Raw genomic sequence first — 21,406 nt, 5'->3', positions numbered from 1 at the left:
GGGACACTGTTTCATTATCTATCGTTGCATCACAAACTGCCCCCAAATATAATGGCTTACGCAGCAATGAGTTGCTATTTCTCATGCTACTGAGGGCTATCTAGACCAACTGAGCAGTTCTTCTTCTACTCCACAATGTTGGTTAGTGGACCGGCCCCAGCACCATCCTGTTTCTCCTCTGTTTTTTCTCCTCTCCTCTCCTCCCCTCTCCTCTCTTCTCCTCTCCTCTCCTCAACTCTCTTCTCCTCTCCTTTCCTCTTCTCTTCTTTTCTTTTCTGTGAGATGCTTTCTCTACATGTAAGCACTCCTCACTCAGCAGTATAGCCAGAGCTTCATTCCAGCATGGCAGCTGGCTTCCAAGAGGAGCAAAGCAGAAGCTGCCAGCTTTTTAAGGGCTATGTCCACAACTGGTACAGCATCACCTTCTGCCATACTCTGTTAGTCAAAGCATATCACAAGGCCAGCCCAGATTCAAAAGGAGGGGAAACAGAACCCACCTCTTGCTGAGAGGATTGGCTCATGTATACAGGGATGGAAAGACTTGCAGGCAGCTATCTTTGGTGGGAATCTACTCCAGTGGTTCAATTAACCTGGCATGTATACAGTGGGACGTGTCCACTTCCCATAAACTGGCCTCCATGGAGAGGTTCCTTTTATCTCAGCTGCATAGGAATCTTGTCTTTAAATGAGACTGCAACCTAAAAGGCTTCATTCATAGATAGAAAGCAGGGCATCTCTTAGACAGCCTTCAGTACATCCTGGAGGCTCAGTTTCTTCATCTGTAAAATAAGGCTAGCCTAGAAGAGTATCTTGGAAGATATGGATGTTCTCATTTGATGCTATCACCAGATAATAACATTATTTCCCACAATATTTTCCAAAGGGCCAGCATTGGGAATGCAAAATCAATAGTTCACAAATGTACTTCTACTTTTTAGAGATGGATTATGGTGACATATTGTGTTTATATCAACATGAACCCTCCTTTTAATTTTCACTCTTGCTTGTGGTTTGTCACTGCGGGCAAAGTCCTCCCACCACAGAGAGTGCACATAAATCAATATTTTTATAGTTCTAAAAGAGCAATCAGCCAGATCGGAACATTTTAGGTACATGTCAAGGTAGAAAAGGCTAGATACCAAAACCAAGAAGTCAATAAGCTCCACCAAAGCAGTTATGATAATGAAAATTAGCAATAATTATAATGTGACCATTCATCAATCTGGTATTATTGTTTACATATAGATATAAAAGAGTCAGGATTTGGAGAGAGGCCTGAGACCTTCAAATTCTGGTGCTGCTGAGTTCTTTCCTAGTATTAAATGAGATCATATAAGCTAGTACTTGCCAGAAGCCAAGCCTATAGTAAGCCCACAATCAAGATTAGCTGCCCTCATCATTAAATTTATTTTCAGTTGAGGAAGTTGCAACTTGGAAAACAAGTTGCATAGTTGAAGCTGTTTACTTTTCACCCACCTGGAGGAGGTGTGTCAGTGGAAGGAACTCACATTTATCATGTGTCTACACCCTGCTAAACAATTCACATGTGCCATCTTGAGTAAGCCTCCCCAAGTCTTTTGAGGTTATTGTGAGGATGAAGATACTGAGACTCTGAGACCTGAATAGCTTGTCTGAGTGTAGATAACTGAGATGAAAGAAAGCTAGGATTCAAACCATGTGGCCCTTTTGAGACAGAGGCCCAATGTAAACAGAAGCGTCAGATCGTGTGTCCACGTCTAATAAAGTAAACATGGAAACTGCAAGGTCATCCATTTGACTTTTACCATTTGCCTATCATGGGCTCAGTTATTTATCTACAAAATAGGGAGATTGAAATTTGATGTCTAAAGTTCCATGACTCCATGAATTTTGGTTTAAAAGTACAATAGTATGACTTTAGTGTTTTGATTTGTATTTTTGTTTAAGTATTGTTTTAAAGTCATATTCTTTTAATTTTGTGTCTCTGAGAAGTCTAATTTTTGACTCATCGTGGTTGAGAAATCTCAAAATTAGTCAAAAATATACTGGAGAGAGGGAGAGGTATCCCAAATAACCTGAGATATAAACTTGCACAGCTCAAAATAAAATGAACCAAGAAATAATATTCAGCCCTTCAAAAAAATACATCCATAAACAAATGCTGAAGTCTTAGAATGCCATTTTCTCTAAGAATATAAGCAATTCTCCTCCCCAAAATAATGTAAGTTTAAGGATTGAGAACTTCAATAGTAATCTCTAACCTATTTCTCTATGGTTTAAACAAATAAAGACAAAGAAGAAGAAAACACTAGCTTACCTATTTTTGATGAGTCTTAGCTCCTTTTGTTTACTCCACTTTCCTTTCTTCTCTTGGGTTATACTTTGGGCCCACCAAAGAGATTTTTCCACCATGTAAGTTGGCAAATCTGTGGTTTAATTCCCAATTCTGCCAGTGGGTAATATGGTTTACATGTGGAGGAGAAGGTGGTGAGAGGGAGATTTCTAAAACGAGTCTTGTCACTTAGCTAATACATTATGTAATAGAAAAGATATAAAGAAATTATTCATTGGCTTGCTGGTTTGAGAATAATTCAAGTCCCTGCATAGAACTTCAGTTAACTGGTGGAATTATCTTTACCTACAGTTGTATTTCAGTTGGATTTTTTTCTTATCGAATTCAAAAGAAAATACAACCTTCCATTCAAGAAGAAAGAAGAAAACACTGTTCTTGTTTTCTATACATTTTGACACTGTTTTCATTTTTTTGACAGAAATTCGTGGGAATAGCATAGATAGCCTTTTTGTGCATGCACCAAACTCGAATCCCATATAGCAAAAGGTTCAATTTAAATTGGGCCACAAATAGAAAATGAAAACAGTGCAAGTGAATATAACTCTTTATAAAAGCTGAGTTTTCCCTAGGACTCATGTATGCCCTGCATTAACTCCAGAAATCAGCAGTATCACAGAGTCATTAATCTTAGAGGGAGAAATACAAACCAGGTGGGTAGACTCCTAACATCAGCTAGACCATCCCCTGCAAAGGATGGCTAATTAGCTGCCCTGAGTGTCTGCACCCTGTTTGACATTAACTCTGGCTCCTGCCAAATTCAGTTCCAGAACAAAGAATGGTTAGTTGGGACATTTCAGGTTTTTAGTATATTTGTGTTACCAATTTAAAACATTTCAAAGATGAGAAGAAAATTCTAGAATTTTGAGGGCAGAGAGCCATTTATTATATATGACACCCATATGCCTCTTTCCTAGAAGATGCAACACAGGGCATTGCCAGGGGCTCCTACTTTCTCAAGTTAGACCTCATTACAATCATTTCCTCCTAGGCTTTTCCTAAGAGCAAGAACAACTCAATAAATGTTCATTATATGTCAGACACTTTACCGTCATTATTTCTAGTCATCCTTATAAAGACGTTATAAGGAAGGTCCCATCATCATGCTTATTTTACATATAAGAAAACTGGGACACATCATGTAAATTGCCCATGTCCTCAATTAGTAAGTGGTATGATGACAACCTAAGCTTAGGTCAGATGGCTGTAACTCCTCCCTCTCAATGAAAACAGCTTTAATAAGCAATTAATCTAAGAAAATATTGGAATTAACTCACAAACTTAAGTAAAAGAAGACAACTCTATTTAGTTTTCATTTCATTAAAATCTAAACACAGCCATTCAGAATAACCTTGTGAAAAGCACAAATGCAATAAGCTGGACTTGATTAAAATTAAGAACTTCAGCTTTGTGAAAGACAATGTCAAGAGACTTAGAGGATGAGCCACAGACTGGGAGAAGATATTTGCAAAAGATACATCTGATAAAAGACTGTTATCTAAAATATACAAGACTCCTTAAAATTTGACAATAAGAAAGCAAACAACCCAATTAAAAAATGGGCCAAAGACCTTAACAGACACCTTACCAATGAAGATATACAGATTAAAATATACATATAAAAAGATGCTCCACATCTTATGACATGCAAATTAAAATCAGTGAAATACAAATTAAAACAAGAAAATACCATAATGCACTATTAAAATGGCTAAAATTTGGAACACTAACAACAATAAATGCTGTCAAGGATGTGCCTCAAGAGGAACTTTTATTCATTGCTGGTTGGAATGCAAAGTGGTACAGCCACCTAGGAAGATAGTTTGGTGATTTCTTACAAAAGGAAACACATTCTTACTATATAATTCAGCAACCATCATCCTTGGTATTTAGCCAAAGGACTTAAAAACATAAGTTCACAAAAAAACCCACGCAGATTATTTATAGCATCTTTATTATAATTGCCAAAACATGGAAGCAACCAAAATGCCCTTCAGTCAATGAATGCATAAATAAACTGTGACACATTCAGACAACGAAATATTATTCAGAACCAAAAATAAATGAGCTATCAAGCCATGGAAAGACATGGAAAAAACATAAATGCACATTACTGAGTGAAAGAAGCTAATCCACAACAGCTACATAGTGTATAATTCCAACTACATGACATTCTGGAAAAGGCAAAACATGGATACAATAAAAAGATCAATAGCTGCCAGGAGCTGGGTGAGGGGAGAAATGAATAGGCAGAGCACAGTGGAGTTTAGGGCAATGAAAACAGTCTGTATGATATATAATGATGGATACATGTCATTATACATTTGTCCAAACCTACAGAATGCACAAGACCGAGTGAACCCTAAGGTAAACTATGAACTTTGGGTGATGATGTGTCAATGTGGGCTCATCAATTGAAACAAATGTACCACTCTGGTGGGGGATGTTGATAATGCGGAAGGCTGTATACTTCATGTGGGGCATGAGGTATGCTAGAAATCTCTGCACCTTCTGCTCAGTTTTGCTGCAAACATGAAACTGCTCTAAAAAAATAAGGTCCTATAAAACACACACACACACAAATGCTACACTCAGTTGTCATACTCCTTTCAAACCAACACCCCTTGGTCTGGATAACTGTAAAACCAGCTGGACTATTTTGACTGAATTGACCTAACACTTAAGTTTATTTTTTTAAATACATTAAATGTAATAAATAAACTAATTAAGAAGAAGAGAAAAGTTCAACTGCATGTTTACATCAGTTGATTAGTTCTTGAACTAAACTGACAGGTTATTTGAATTGTTAGACAAACTTCTTTGTATGGTGAGGGTGCAAGACTGTGTGTTTCATAAAACTCACCTGTCAATGCAGTCAAAACTGTGTGTGGTGTAAACACAACTTACAAAGTGTTCTGAGAACTGATTAGTCAAAATTTCTTTTAAATTCACTGAGTTCCAGAAGTGCCATATAAATATAAATTATAATTTTACTTATTTATTTACTTCATATTTTTCCCTTTTCTGGAGGACTTGAAGTGTTTTTTGCAATTCACAATACCATGAAAAATTAATCACTTAGGGCTAAACCAAAATAGTTTATGTCTAGCAGTGGTTCTCCAAGAGTCGTCCCCAACCAGCAGTATGAGCATCTCCTGGGAAGTTGGTAGAAATGCATATTCTTAACCCACCACAGACTTACCAAATTAGAAACTCTGGGGATGGTGCCCAGCAATCTGTGCTTTAATGAACCATTCAGAGGTTTCTGATACTCACTCAAGATGGAGAATCGTTACCTTAAAGAAACCAAAAGAGGGGACACCACCAGATGCCTCAATAAACCCTTAACTTCCAATGAGTACAGTAGTGCCTCCTTTATCTAGGTTTCGCTTTCCGCCAATTCAGTTACCCATGGTCAACAGCAATCCAAAAATATTGAATGGAAAATTCTATTAATAAACAATTCATAAGTTTTTAATTGTGCACCATTCTGAGTAATATGATGAAGTCTCATACTGTCCCTGTCCATCCCACCCGGGATGTCTATAGGCTCCCATTCATTAGTCACCTGGTAGGCATCTCAGTTATCAGATCAGTTACCAGGGAAGCGGACCATATTCACATAACTTTTATTACAGTATATTATTATTATTATTATTAGTTATTATTGTTAATCTATTATGGTGCTAATTTATAAATTAAACTTTATCATAGGTATGAATGTATAGGAAAAAACATAGTATGTATAGCGTTCAGTACTATTCTCGGTTTGGGAATCCACTGGGGTTCTTGGAACACATTCCCTGAGGATGAAGGGGCCAGGGATGACTCTACTGAACAAGAGATATTAGGAACTTTCTATTGTACTTAAATTAATATTATGTGTCCTAAATAAAGTTATTTTGTGTGTTTTTCATTCCTTCTCTTAATGTTTGGCAGTTCAAGCATTGACGTTAGGTCAGACAAAACCACCAAATAGTCAGTGGCAGGCTGATAAAGATGGATCACCATATGGCAATTTAATTAAAACTAGAAAAGTACCCAAAACCCATAATGGTCAGTTAGTTACACTAGTCATCTTTACAGATAAATTGATCAACAATGCCATGAGTTAACAATTTACTTGGGAATTGGCTATGACAACTCAAAGCACTTAAATCCACTAAATGTAAATTATTTTTTTCATGTAAAACAATGCCAGATTAGCCTTATAAGATCGAGAGGGTTGTTTCAGCCAAATAACATGTCCCTTAAGAAGAAAGGAGTGACATATCCCTGTCATCCCTGACTACAGGTGTCAGGTCACTGTCTGAGAAGTATTGAGAGACTGACATAGAATTTCCCAGGGGAGCATGCAATAGTGACGAGCATTTCTCCTTATACTCTAGCATGGAGGGTTCCATCGTGCGTCTTCCCCAGATCGTGGCTCTAAAGAAGAAATACAAGGCTTACCTCTACATAGATGAAGCTCACAGCATTGGGTCCCTGGGCCCAACCGGCCGGGGTGTAGTGGAATTCTTTGGAATGGACCCTCAAGATGTCGATGTGTTAATGGGCACATTCACCAAAAGCTTTGGGGCCGCAGGAGGTTACATAGCTGGAAGGAAGGTAAGAAGGGACCCCTTGTGACTATGTAAAACCTGACATCTCAGGGGATGCAGTCTTCAGGGCTTCTCTGGATTCCGTGAGCACTTAGGTTCCGTTCGCCACACCTGGAATGATCACTGTGGCTTCAGGACGATGGGTTTATGGCCAAGTAGCACCCAGGACATCAAGGAGCTCACCCTCTGACAGTGTAGAGGAGCCTGTGATGAGCAACCACAACATAATAAAATGGCAAAACTAGCGGTGTTCACAGGCAAAAACTGAGTGCCCATGAACACCACACGGAGAGGGATGATTAACTCTACAGGGCAGTGTGGAAGAAGTTCTAGAATGAATGCCAGCCTTATAGAAAAATGATGTGGGATTATATTTCTGTGTACCAAACCATAGAAACGATGAGGGGATGGTACAGAACTATAAGTAGTTTGGTTTTTGTAATGTGAAAACACAAAGCAGGTAATAGCAACTACGGGCAAATGTCAGATATTAAGGAAGTGGACTCTATGCTATAAGTCGTGGGTTTTAAGTGTTTTAATCAAAATAAAAGTAGCAAGATTAGAACTGTTCTTTTAAGAGATTTTCTCTGAGGAATAATTCTCCCTCACAATTTTGAATAAGCCATAGGTCAAATTTTGTCATCCTCTAATATCTTATCTGTATGCCTTAAAAATTCTGATCTGATGAGATCAGACTGTTAAGTAAATGTTATTCATGCAATTATAGCGCCAATATCCCCAAGGAAGTTGCCAATATAAACCAATAAATGTTTAAAAGAAATTTAAAAGAAGAGGGAAGCACAAAAACAAAATGAAATATTCAAACTTGGGTTTGAGGGATAAAAGAAACAGTTGTCTGCTCCATTATATGACAGTTTTATCCAAATCCTGAAAGCTATGTCACACAGGCCTACACCTGTTCCAAAGTGCACGACAGTGGTGTTAGCTCCACCTGAGGAAGCACAGCAAGTCCCAAACCTGTCCAGTGCTTGCCCATGGCATCAACAGCTTACCTAAAATTCTCAATTCCTTACTCATTGTGACCAGCAGGAACAAGAATTCAGACTCCTGGTAAGCCAGTCAGACAAACTAGGAATACAACTAAAAACAGTCTAGTCATTGAAACCACGTGATTTAAAACAACAGATTTCATTGTGGCCACTTGCCCAGCTATGAAGTACAAAAATGCTTCAACTGTTCAGAGTTTTCGACGGTCTTTACCTTTCGATAAGCACTACTTTCTTCCAAACATTGTTTTTCATCCTGTAGCATTTAGCTGGGTAATGCTAAAACCATAGGGAATGCCCAGGATCCTACAAAATTCGGCTAAATCTAGTGCAGAGTTAAATGTTCCCTTCCTCAACTGTCGAAGCCATGGGATCCGGGGGTCTCAGATATAGGAGCTCCCTTCTTCAGGCTGCAGTGCTTTGTGAGCTTGTGGTTTTGTGATTACTTTAGCAGCAGCTCTGAGCTACAAAAATTTTAACCAAGCGTAACTCTGTTTCCTGAACCAAAGGCACCTGAATAAACTGAAGCAAGCAGATCTTTGAAATACTGTCAAATTTGGTAGATGTCACATTTTTCTTAGAGTTCCTTCATTTGATACCTACTTTAAACAAAGGCTTGTGACTACCCCGAAGTCAAGGACCAGCTCACAATTTTCTTTCACACCCTCCATTCTGAAATCAGACCATTTTAAAGGTGTATTTGCTCTTGTCTACAAAACTTCTGTTCACTTGGGGTGAGCAATTGTGAAAATTGTTAGTATTTACATTAATCAGGGTGCAGAAAAAGTATGCAGATCTGTTCATTTTCTTGCTCTTAAAATAACTCATTCTGTACATACTCGGATCCAGAGGACTGCATCATTCCTCCTTGTCCTTCCCCTCCCACTTCGCCCTTCCTTTCTCCTCTCTTCTCATGTTACTCTGCAGTCTCTGAATTTACCACTAGATGGCAGCAAAAATTGGAGAGTGTTTGGCAGAGATCCACCAGCCTATGCAGAGACCTGCTCTGATACAGCAAGATGCAAAATCCTAGAAAACAGGGACATGAAGGGTGAGCAGGAGGTAGGAGGCCGCTTGAGAAAGTGCCTGTATGGATCATTCTCTGTCAGGTTCACACCTGTCTGGAATAGTTTTGGTAAGAGCAATAAACACAGATAAACCTTCCAGGTTTATAAGCCCAGCAGTTAATAGAACTTTGTATCTGCTCCTCTGTACTTTTAATTTTTTTAATTAAGTTAATTTTAAATTATGTGGTTTCAATTTAAATCACAGTTTTTATTCTCCTAGACTGAATAATTTGTATAGAATTTTCACTTTAAGTTTATTTTATACTATGCTTTTTAATTGATAGGACATAGGATTGGGCAGATGCTAAAGATATATATTTGAAAAAAATCTTTCCACTTACCTATTTTAATAATTAGAGTACAGTTTTCAGAGTTTCAGCATATATTTTTTTCCTGGGTATTTTGCAGTATATATCTGGGGAAGGGGGATGTTACTGCAAAATATCCAGGATTTTAAACCAATGGGTACAAAAGCAACAAAATAACCCCCCCAAAATTTAACATACACACACTAAGACTTTATGTTTCTGAAACTCTAATAACTTCAATTTTACTATGCTCATGGGGTTTTTTGTACATCTTGAGATTTGAAAATAATTACTTGGGTACAAAAATCTAGAAAAAGATAAAACTAATTGGCTATTAACTCTCTTTTTAAATATCAGTGTTAGCATAGAAGAACTATATTAACAACAACAGTTTCTAGAAAGCTCTAGGAATCTTTATGGAGTCAATCAAGATCAACTAATATACATTAGCAACCGGGTGCATCATAAGAAAAAATACTTGTAAATGAACAAGGGGAGAAAAAAATTCATTTGGCGCTAAGACACTCCCACAGAGAATAGAGATGTTGTCTTGGCCTCAGTCTTCCTGTCACAAATGTCCTACAAATTCATCTCTGCTTATTGGAGTTTAATGCCCTGGCCTCAACATTCTCTCCCCACCCCCCACCTCAAAGAAACTTCTAAAACAGTCTCTAAAGCAAAATTTTGCTATTTTGCTCACTCTGAGTTTGGAGCTGATATAGATGATCTGTGAACAACCTCTCTTAGAGCATTCTGTTCTTTCAAGGCTTTTGAAGTGAAATGTCAGGTAATTACTTCTCTTCACCTGTCAGAGCTCCATGTCATGAATGGCTTCTTTAAAGAATGCCTGAGCTGATGGGCTAGGTTTCTTTTTTTATTTTTTAATTTTTATGAATCCAGTTGCTGAGGAGATGGGTCAACGTTGCAAATCCAGTTTTGTAGTCCAGGTTGTTCTCAGGAATGGATCCTGAGTCCTCTTACATGCTTAGCTAAACACTGGCTTCCACAGCCTCCACAGGCTGACCAGGGGCTTGCAAATGAATGAAGCACAGGTAGCCTTCATAATCGACAGGTTACAGGGCTGAAATTCTGGAGGAGAGAAGTGGGGCAGAGCAGCCAAGTTTGGGGTGAGCATTAGCCCCAGAAGCCTGTGTGTCATACAAAGGCAGGCCCCTTGCAAAAGCCAGCTGTGCCCTGTGTGCTCAGCCCTGGCTTTATTTAACAGCCCTTTGAAGTAAATGGGGGTCATGGAATGAATGCCAAGATGTTTATTCTAAACGTCCCCTGTCTGATTTTCTCAGAAAAGGCACCCTTGTCCTTGAACTACAGGCCTATGGGTAGAGAAAATAATCAGGATTTTGAACTTACAAATGGACTTGGAAACCTCGGTCTGAGGAGACCTCTAACCCACTCTGAAGGAAGACACAACCCAGACTCTCTTTGCAAAACACCAAAGCCAACTCTTAATCCATGGCTCATGATGCCCAATGGGGGAATGCTAGGAGAGAATTAAAAACCAGGAAACAAGGCTTTCCTTGATGGTCTGCAGAAGTTGCTTGAAGAACCCCACTTTACAAATCACACAAGCAAATTAGCTTCGGTCAATACACTCAGATTTTGATAGAAAGTAGACTCAGTCTAATAGAAATAAGATTATGAGCAAGATAAGCTTAATATTAAAAGGCAGTGATATAGCACTGATGAGGCATTTATTCAAACTAAGAATTCACACGATCTTGGCCTTATAAAATTTCTCGATTTGGGAAGGAAATTTGGGGGTGGGGACATTGAGAAGAGCCTGGTAGGGATCAAAGGCAGCTTTGTTTTGTTTCTTTGTCTGATCTTTGTCAGCAAAGTCTCAAGACTAAGAGAATATTGCTACATTTTTTCCTAAGAATGTAGGTTGGTATCCCCATATATACTTCAGGGACACTCCACGGTCCTGCCTCAATCCCTAAAACCCCTCTATTCTCCATTAAACAATAAGTATTTACTGGACCCCAGCTAAGTACCCACCATTATGGATTTCAGAGAAGTATAAAATTCCATTCCTAGATCTCAAAGAAGTTTCAGCTTCTTTGGAGAAATAAGATTAATAGACAGAAACATTTGAGACTAATGTTTTTTCATTTCTGATTTAGTGCTATAAACACTGAGTATATAAGGAATTCTCCCTTCCTCCCAAAAAGAGGAACAATCTCTGGGGGTTAAGAAAAGCACCAGAGGGTTAAATAAAGGTGAAGATGGTCTTCTCTGTGCCCTCCTGGTCCTTCCTCATCTAGTCTAGAAACATAATATAGCGTAGTGCTAAGGGTAGGGAACCTGGAGCCAGACTCTTTAGACCCAAATCCTTGTGATTCAGCCACTTTTTGGTTGAATAATTTTCTGATCTTTTCTGTGACTCAATGATCCCATCTATGAAATAGAGATCAAAATAGTACCTACTTCATAGAATTATTCTGAAGCTAAAATGTTTAACACATGTAAAGTTCTTAAAATGGAGACTCAAGCAGCCAATGAATTTCAGCCATAGATATATCAATGGCTATATCAGCTATGTTATCTCTTCAGAGTCATGCAATCTGTCATTGAATCTAGGTACTTCTTTCTTTAAAATGCCTCTTTTCCTTTATTTTCACTCCTACCACCAGAATGCCAACAAAGATGGAGGAAATGCTGCTCTAAAAATCTTTAGTTTGATATCTGGATCTACTAGTGTGTCATTACATAACCTTAAAACAGTATCCTCTGCAAAATGATAGAGCTGGAATAAAGACACTCCAAGGAGTTTGTTTTTATATTTGGATCCCCTTGTCCCACCCCATGCTCCCAGTTCTAAGAAGCTCTGAGTTGGCAATCCATTAATAATAATTGCCAACAGCATCAGGTATTCACTATGTACCAGACACTATTCTAAGCACTATACACGTATTAACTCATTTAATCCTCATAATGACCCCGAAATCAGTATTATCATTATCTTATGTTTCAGAAAAGAATACTAAGGCAAGTGAGCTTTAGTAACTTGCCTATGGTCACATATTAGTATGTGGCAAAGCCAAAGTTTGAACCCAAGCAATCAGGTTCCAGAGCCTGTCCCAACACTCTGAGGTCAAACCACCTCTCAAGAAGACAATTTCTCATCAAGTCTCCTTGGAAGCACTGTCTTCTCCCTCTACTCCCAATTGCCTTATTCATTCATTCTTTGATGATTAAAATGCTATCTTAGCATTTTAATCAGCAAAGAATATGTTTTAGCACATGTCTATGTCTCTCCCCTCCTCTGCATCTATCCAAATCTACCCACCCTTCAAGACCAGATCACCTCTCTGAAACAACGTTTTCCTGACTCACGTCTACATGAGCCCTCATCATCCACTCTCCTGCTCCCCTCCCACTGTTTCCTAGTTGGCTTCTCCAGCATCCTGCTGGGAGGTACCAGCTCTTAACAAAGGAAACCCTTGCATCTGCTCAAAGAGGAGTGCTAAACAGAGAGCTGTGGAGGACAGCCCAGCTGCAGCTACTCTGGAGAATGGCTGCCTCTCTCTCTTTGAGCCCCAACCCCCGTCCGCCATCCTTCAAAGTGAACTTCTCGAATACCATGTGACCAATGCCTAAGTCAGACCATAATCATGCACATACTCTTCAAATATGGTGACAAACCACCCAACTTTTTAATGAGATTCACTAAACAAAAGCTGAATTTTAATTTTAATATAGGTGGTTAATAGCTGCCAAGAACTAGGTTTTCTATCCTTCTTCTCTTCTTGGACTCCCACATCCAGAACATAGGCCAGAGCAAGTCCTTTGTACAATTTTGATAAAAGGAAAGGTGAAAAGAGGGAAGAAGGTGAGAATGGGAGAGAGGGAGAAAAAAGAAAAAGGGAAAAAAGGAAGGAGGGAGGGACAGAAAGAGGAAGAAAGGAAATAGAAATGTAGAGAAAAAAATTTTAAGTGGAAAATTTGAAATTAAAAGAAGAAGGAAAGGAATCGGAGTAGAAGAAAGGGGGAAGGAAAGGAAGAAACAAACGAACAAGAAGGAATGAAGAGTGTGAAATGAATGAAAAGAGGGAGAAAGAAATTCAGGGAAGAAAGATGCGTGAAAGAGGGGATTTCAAATGAAGGACAAATTGAAGGAGGCAGGAAAGACGGAATGGAGCTACTAGTTACCCTCATGAGAGAGGTAGAGGCATCACATCACCAACCAACCATGAAGTAGGCCACTCATCTTACTGAGGAAGATGAGCTGTGACTGTTTCAAATGCTTGTGAACAATCATGGCGCCCATATCCTAAGAGAGATAGACAAGTGAAGGGTGGAGCGTGGTCTCACGCCCAGAGGTGGAAACAGATGTGGACAATGAAGGGGATTAGGAGGACAGGGACCTGCTCAAAGCTGAGCTCCTCCCAGTTCACCTATGTGAGGGAAAAATCAGAGAAAGTGCCCAAGTGGGATTCTAATCTGTCTTGTTATCCTAGAAAAGAAAGCGTCTGATCCTTTACAGTCCCCACTGCTAAACTAGAGAGCTGTAATCAGCCCATCAGCTTTTCTGCAGAATACCCTGAAGGTCCCAGGCAATGAGCCAGCACGAGTGGGCAGATAGATGATCTTTCTAGCTGGGGCTTAGCACCTCCAGATGCCAGCTCTGAGGCCCTCCTGACTGTGGTATTAGGTTATTGGAGCTTCTTTGGGTTCTCAGTATGTTTACCTAGAACCTTGAGTTGGGCCTCAGGAGGCAGGCATGCAGGTAAAGAGTCATTTCTGCCACTGAAGACCAGCATTCTATGGTGGGTCTCACTTCAAATTTGAGTGTGGCACAAAAATTCCAATAGTTTTCTAGCACCCAAGGCATAACCAGAGATTATCTGGTCCTAACCTACACTCTGGTTTAATTTCCCATCTCTCCCCCAACCCAAGTTTTCTTGTGTTCAATATTTGTTTTCATTCTTCAAGACAGTTTCATTTTCTCACTTGAACCTTCCCTATCTACTCCAGCTAGCAATACTCCCTCTTTTTCCTCTGCAGTCTTATAGCCTGTTGCATATACTAATTTGTATGTCTTCTTACTTTTCCTGCCATTACTTTTTCATGGGCACAAGTTAATATAATATGTTCAAGGGCAAAAACCACATCCTGTATTCTTTGGAGAGTCCTGAATACTAAGCCAGTGCTTAAATGTACTAAATACTCGACAAATGTTTGGGAAATCTTTTTTTTTTTTTACATCTCTCTGGTTTGGCCTCACAGACCTCAACTCCAAATTTTCAGCCTTTACTGTATACCTTCCAAGTTTTTGAGGGTTAAACTAAGTGGAGAGATAAAAAAAAAAGAAAAAAGAAATAGTTCAGTGATGCACGTTGAAAATTGGACCACATTTGGAGTGATGTCAGAAGCATGGTGGCGTGAGGGATGTCCCCGGATCTCTCCCCTTGAAATAACAATAAGCTGAACATCTAAAACTCAACAAATAACACCCAGCCTGCACACAAGCATGTCTGATTGAGTGGTTGGTGCATAAGAGCTTCCGGAAGTCAGAACCGTGGGAGTGCAGCAGGGGGAGTAGATTAAGAGGAACAAAGAAGCTGCCTCACACAGCTAGAGCCCCTTGCAGGAGCAGGGGAAGGAGAGAATTTGCAGCAGGTTCCCCGAACAGCTTTGCCTGAGGGATCGGTGAGTTCCATGCAGTAGAGCCCAGAGATCAGGGCAGAAAGCAGAGCAAGAACTAAGTGCAAAGGGACAAAAGCTATGTCTTAACAGCTGCAGTTGCAAAGCAAAAGGCTGAGACACAGAGACTAGCAGCCATCCCCACCCACCAGCCCAGAGTGCTCCTTCCCTCCACCCCATATCCTGCCAAACCTAGCACCACAGAGCCCCAGGGGAATTTGTGCAAACGCTACCGAAACAAAATTCACTGTCAGTACCATTGACAGGCTGAGACCAAGGGTAGCTGATTGTGACTTGAATCTTTAATATACCAAAGAGAAAAAAACGTCATTATCAGCCTCAAAGCAGAGACCCAAGAAGCTTGGATGTCACCTACTGGAAATTAAAAAAAAAAGAAAAGAAAAGAAAAGAAAACACCTTATTAACAAGCTAGAGAGAGACCTCTAAATAATAAGTCTTCTTTCTGGAAAAAAAAAATGCAGAATGCACTCCTATCAATGCCCAGGTGGAGAAACAGTTCATTAAACACCATGAACAACCAGGGTGACAAGGCAGTTCAGAATGAAGGAGAAAAATATTTAGAAAATAGCTTCGAGATATAGAAATATGTGATTTAATGACAGAGAATTCAGGATTGCACTTCTGAAAAAAATGAATGAAATGCAAAATAGTTCAGATCAACAATTTCAAAAACTTAGAAGAAAGCTTCGAGATATAGAAATATGTGATTTAATGACAGAGAATTCAGGATTGCACTTCTGAAAAAAAATGAATGAAATGCAAAATAATTCAGATCAACAATTTCAAAAACTTAGAAGAAAGCAGACCAGCAAAATGAGTTTTTTAGCAAGGAGATTGAAACCCTAAAATGGAACTAAATAGAACTTCTGGATATGAAGAACACACTAAAAGAGATGAAGAGTGAAATAGTAAGCTTAGGAAATAGAGCTGACCAGAGGAAAGAATGGAAGAAAAAAAATCAGGTGATATCAAAGATAAAAATCTAGAAATGATTCAGAAGGTAGAAGAAAGAGACAAAAGAAGGAAAAATAATGAAAGAGAAATATAAGAACTAGCTGACACCATCAAGAAAGGCAACATAAGAATAAGGGGTGTACTAGAAGGAAAAGAGAGGGAAAACGGATCAGAGAGCATATTGAGATAAATAGTTGACAAGAATTTCTCAACTCTAAGGAATGAGCTGGAGCTTAGAAACCAAGAAGCTAACAAAATATCCAATTATCTCAACTCAAAAAAGCCTTCTCCAAGACACATTATATTAAAATTATCAAAAATCAATGACAGGGCAGCTAGGGAAAAGAAGATGGTAACCTATAAAGGAAAGCCCACTAGACTCTCTCCGGACTTAGCACAAACCTTACAAGCAAGAAAGGAATGGAAACAAATTTTCAAACTCTTAAATGAAAGGAATTACCAGCCAAGAATAATGTATCCAGCAAAGCTCTCCTTTAGATATGAAGGAGAAATAAAGACCTTTACAGACATATAAAAGTTGAGGGAGTTCTCCACTATGAGGCCTGCACTACAAGAAATACTGAAAAGGGCCAGCTCACCTGAAACTAAATAACAAAAATATGTATGTGTAAGGTGACTAGCAGGATGACAGAAGCAGGATAGTGTAACCTTTGTTAAGTATTTCAAGCTTAAACAAAAAGAAGAGAATTGCTATTGAAGTTAGAAGTGAATGTTCAGCATACATAAGGACAATCTGAAACAATAACAGAAAAGGGGAGGAATCAAAGATCTAAATTCGCAATGGGGAATGAAGATAAGGCACACACAGAAGAAAATGGACTACTGTGAATATATAACAATCCTTTACATATTCTTAATGGTAACCACGTGCCAAAGATCCAGAACTGAGGTACATAACATGAAACAAGAAGGGCCAGAGGGAAAGTCCACAAAACTCCACCAAATTAAAATAGCAGACAGAAATGCAAGTACAAGGAAACAATGGAAACACTGAGCTACCAGAAAACAAAGATAAAATTGTTATAGGAAAACCTCATATTTCAATAATCGCCCTTCATGTAAATGGATTGAACTTACCAGTAAAAAGGCACAGAGTGCCAGATTGGATCAAAACACAAAACCCAACCATATGCTGCCTTCAGGACAAAGTTCCAAAGGCAAATATAGACTCAAAGTGAAAGGGTGAAAAATAATAATCCAAGTAAATGACATTCAGAGAAAAGTAGAAGTAGCAGTACTAATATCGGATGAAATAGACTTCAAACTAAAAATGTAAAGAGAGATACTGAGGGACCCATCAAAATGATAAAGGGAATCATACACCAAGAAGACATAACACTTATCAATATCTATGTTCTCAATCAGGGAGCCCCAAAATATATAAAGCAATTACTAACAGAACTAAAGGGTCAAACAGACCAAAACACTATCGTAGTAGGAGACCTAAATACCCCACTGTCAGATATGGACAGCTCATCCAAACAGAAAGTCAATAGGGAAATAACATTCTTAAATGACACATTAGACCAACTGGACATAATTGACATTTATAGGGCTTTTCATCCCAAAACAGCTGCTTATACATTCTTCTCTAGTTCACATGGAGCATTCTCAAGGACTGACCACATATTGTGATACAGAGATAGCCTCAACAAATAGAAGAGGATTGAAATCATGTAAACCATATTCTCTGATCATAATGCTTTGAAGCTGGAGATCAACTGTAAAAAGAAAGTGGGAAGAACCACAAATACATGGAGATTAAACAACATGTTATTGAAGAATGACTGGGTCATAGAAGAAATAAAAGGAGAGATCAAGAGATACATAGAAACACACGAGAATGATAGTACAACATATCAAAACTTTGGAACACGGCAAAGAGTTAATAAGAGGAAAAGTTCATATCGTTACAGGCCTATCTCAAAAAACAACAATGAGCTCAAATAAACAACCTAACGCTTCATCTTTAAAAACTAGAAAAAGAAGAACAAATGAAGACTCAAATCAATAGGAGAAAAAAAAATAATCAAAATTAGAATGAAAAAAAAATAATCAAAATTATATGAAATTGATAACAAAAAGACAATAGAAAAAATAAATGCAACGAAGAGCTGGTTCTTTGAGATTAATAAAATTGACAAACCCCTGACCAGACTCACTAAAGAAAAAAGAGAAAGGACACACAAAAAAATCAGGGATGAAAGAGGAGAAGTTACGACAGATACCACAGATATCCAAAGGATCATACAAAAATACTATGGAAAAAATATATAACACCAAATTTAATAACCTAGAAGAAATGGACAAGTTCTTAGAAATATACAACCTTCCTAGACTGAATCAAGAAGATCTGAAAAATCTAGTTAGACCGACCGGCAGTATGGAAATTGACATCAAAAAGCTACCAAAAAGTAAAAGTCCAGGATCAGATGGCTTCACCAGTGGATTCTACCAAACATTCAAATAAGATTTAATACGTATTGTCCTCAAACTCTTTCAAAAAGTCAAAGAGGAGGCAATACCTCCTAACTCATTTTATGAGGCTAATATTACTCTGATACCAAAATTTGGTAAAGAAAACACACACACAAAAAAACTACAGACCAATACCTCTCATGAACACAGATGCAAAAATCCTAAATAAGATACTAGCAAACTGAATACAACAACACATTAAAAAGATTATACACCACGATCAAGTGAGCTTCATCCCAGGGACACAGGGATGGTTCGACATATGCAAATCGATTAATGTGATATACCACATAAACAAAATAAAGAATAAGAATCATATGATCATATCAATAGAAACAGAAAAAGCCTTTGACAAGATCCAGTATCCATTTGTGATCAAACTTAATAAGATAGGTATAGGAGGAAAGTACCTTAATATAATAAAGACCATACGCGAGAAAACCTCAGCTAACATTATACTTAATGGTGAAAAACTAAAAACCTTTACTCTAAGGTCAGGAACAAGACAAGGCTGTCCGCAGTCACCACTGTTATTCAGTATAATATTAGAAGTCCTAGTGAGTACTCTCAGTCAAGAGAAAGAAATAAAAGGCATTCAAATAGGAAACAAAGAAGTCGAACTGTCGCTATTTGTGGATGATATGATTCTGTATGTAGAAAACCCTAAAGACTCCACAAAACACTACTAGAAATAATAGACAAATGCAGTGAAGTTTCAGGATACAAAATCAATGTTCAAAAATCCATAGCATTCTTATATTCTAATAAAGAATTTTCAGAAAAAGAAATGAAAAAAAACCCAAACAATTCCTTTTGCAAAGCCCCATCAGCATTTTTTAAAGAAATAGAACAAAAAACCATCAGATTTGTATGGAAGCACAAAAGACCCCAAATTACCAAAGCCATCATGAGAAAAAAGAACGAAACTGGAGGCATCATTCTGCCCTACTTCTAATTATACTACAAAGCAACAGTAATCAAAATGGCATGGTATTGGCAGAAAAACAGACACACAGATCAGTGGAACAGAATTGAAAGTCCAGAAGTAAAGCTCTATTTACATGGGTAAATAATTTTCGACAAAACATACAATGGAGAAAGGAAATCCTCTTTAATAAGTGATGCTGGGAAAACTGGAAAGCCGCATGCAAAAGAATGAAAATGGACTGTTGTCTATCACCACACATCAAAATTAACTCAAAATGGATTAAGGACCTGAATAAAAGACCTGAAACAATAAATTCCATAGAAGAAAACATAGGTACGAAACTCATGGACCTTGAGCTTAAAGAAGATTTTATGAATTTGACCTCAAAAGCAAGGAAAATAAAAGCGAAAATAAATGAATGGGGTTATATCAAACTAAAAAGCTCTGTACAGCAAAAGAAACTGTCAACAAGACAAAGACACAACCATCCAAATGGGAAAATATATTTGCAAACAATGCCTTCAATAAGGGCCTACTATCTAAAATATACAAAGAACTCACAGCTCAATAACAACCAAAAACAAACAATGCAATCATTTCTTCTAAGAAGACATACAAAAGGCCAACAAACATATAAAAAGATGCTCAACTTCACTAGCTATTAGGGAAATGCAAATCAAAACCACAATAAGATATCATCTCACACCTATTAGAATGGCTATCATCAACAGGACAAATAGTAACAAATGTTGGAGAAGACATGGAGAAAAAGGAACCCTCATATGCTGCGGATGAGACTATAAATTGGTATGACTACTATGGAAAATAGTATGGAGTTTTCTAAACAACTAAGAATTGATCTACTATACGATTCAGCATGTATATATACACACACACACACACACACACACACACACACACATATACATACACACACATATATACATACACACACACATGCACACACACACACATATATGTATATATATGACTTACTGTTGAATTGTACACTTCGAACTTATTGGATTTTATTAATGTCACTCTCCAAAAAAATTAATTAATTAATTTAAAAAATAAATAAATAGTATTGGCAATAAAACCCAAAACCATATCTTAAAAAAAAATAATGGACCACATTCAAGAATCAAATATTTTGTGTTTTGATGGATGGGGTTACAAGATGTGATTCTTACCCCAACACTGAGATTTATTTGCATTCTTTTTGGATTTCCCTTTTTCATTAAAGGATCTTGTGGATTATTTACAAGTTCACTCACATAGTGCTGCTTATGCTACATCCATGAGCCCCCCGATAGCAGAGCAAATCATCAGATCAATGAAACTCATCATGGGACTGGATGGGACCACGCAAGGTAAGTGTCTGCAGTGAGCACAGCTCCCATGAACTCATTTCCTAAACCTCTCTCTCTCCCCTTCTGCCCCATTAATTTCTCCCTTCTCAAATATATACCTTGACTTAATGTAACCCAATTTGTAAATCAAGCCATACATGCATAGTAAATAGTATCTAATACACAATCATACATAGTACATAAACGTACTAGAACTGCTGTCACCACACAAAAAAAGGAATGCTTTTTTAAAGCAAAGAAAACTTGCTAATTCACCTTTTAATATGATTAGCATATTTGGATACTTTTGTGTAATTAGTTGTATTAAAATCAAGCAAATGATGGTATGTATTTGCCTGTGCTTGCTTAAGGCTGTCATTTGTGTTTCCCTGAGAACAAACTACTCAATTTGATATTCATTTTTTATCTATCCAGCCACCACTTTTTCTTTCCTTTCTTTCCTCCTTCCTTTCTTTCTTTCTTTCTTTCTTTCTTTCTCTTTCTTTCTTTCTTTCTTTCTTTCTTTCTTTCTTTCTTTCTTTTTCTTTCTTTCTTTCTTTCATTTTTTTTTTAACTTTCAATCAAAACCTGCCCTGATACTGAGCATGCCCAGACTGCAACAACGCCCTAGGAGTTCTGATGTGTGTGGGTTCGCCGGCTGTGGGCTTTTGAAAAG

The 21,406-nt window shown here is 37.9% G+C and overlaps 1 protein-coding gene across 1 annotated transcript in view; it reads left to right on the top strand.

The window, feature by feature from the left end:
- SPTLC3 (serine palmitoyltransferase long chain base subunit 3) overlaps positions 1–21,406 on the top strand; it is a 148,947-nt gene that overhangs the window by 96,388 nt on the left and 31,153 nt on the right. The window contains exons 8-9 of the mRNA XM_006921585.2: positions 6,718–6,937; positions 20,625–20,751. Coding sequence (XP_006921647.1) covers positions 6,718–6,937; positions 20,625–20,751 — 347 coding nt within the window. The remainder of the gene's footprint in view (positions 1–6,717; positions 6,938–20,624; positions 20,752–21,406) is intronic.

This window comes from Pteropus alecto, unplaced genomic scaffold (assembly GCF_000325575.1).
Source record: "Pteropus alecto unplaced genomic scaffold, ASM32557v1 scaffold45, whole genome shotgun sequence".
NCBI classification, from domain to species: Eukaryota; Metazoa; Chordata; class Mammalia; order Chiroptera; family Pteropodidae; genus Pteropus; species Pteropus alecto.
Note: the sequence above shows the minus strand (reverse complement) of the source record. Positions and strands in the feature narration are given on the sequence as shown.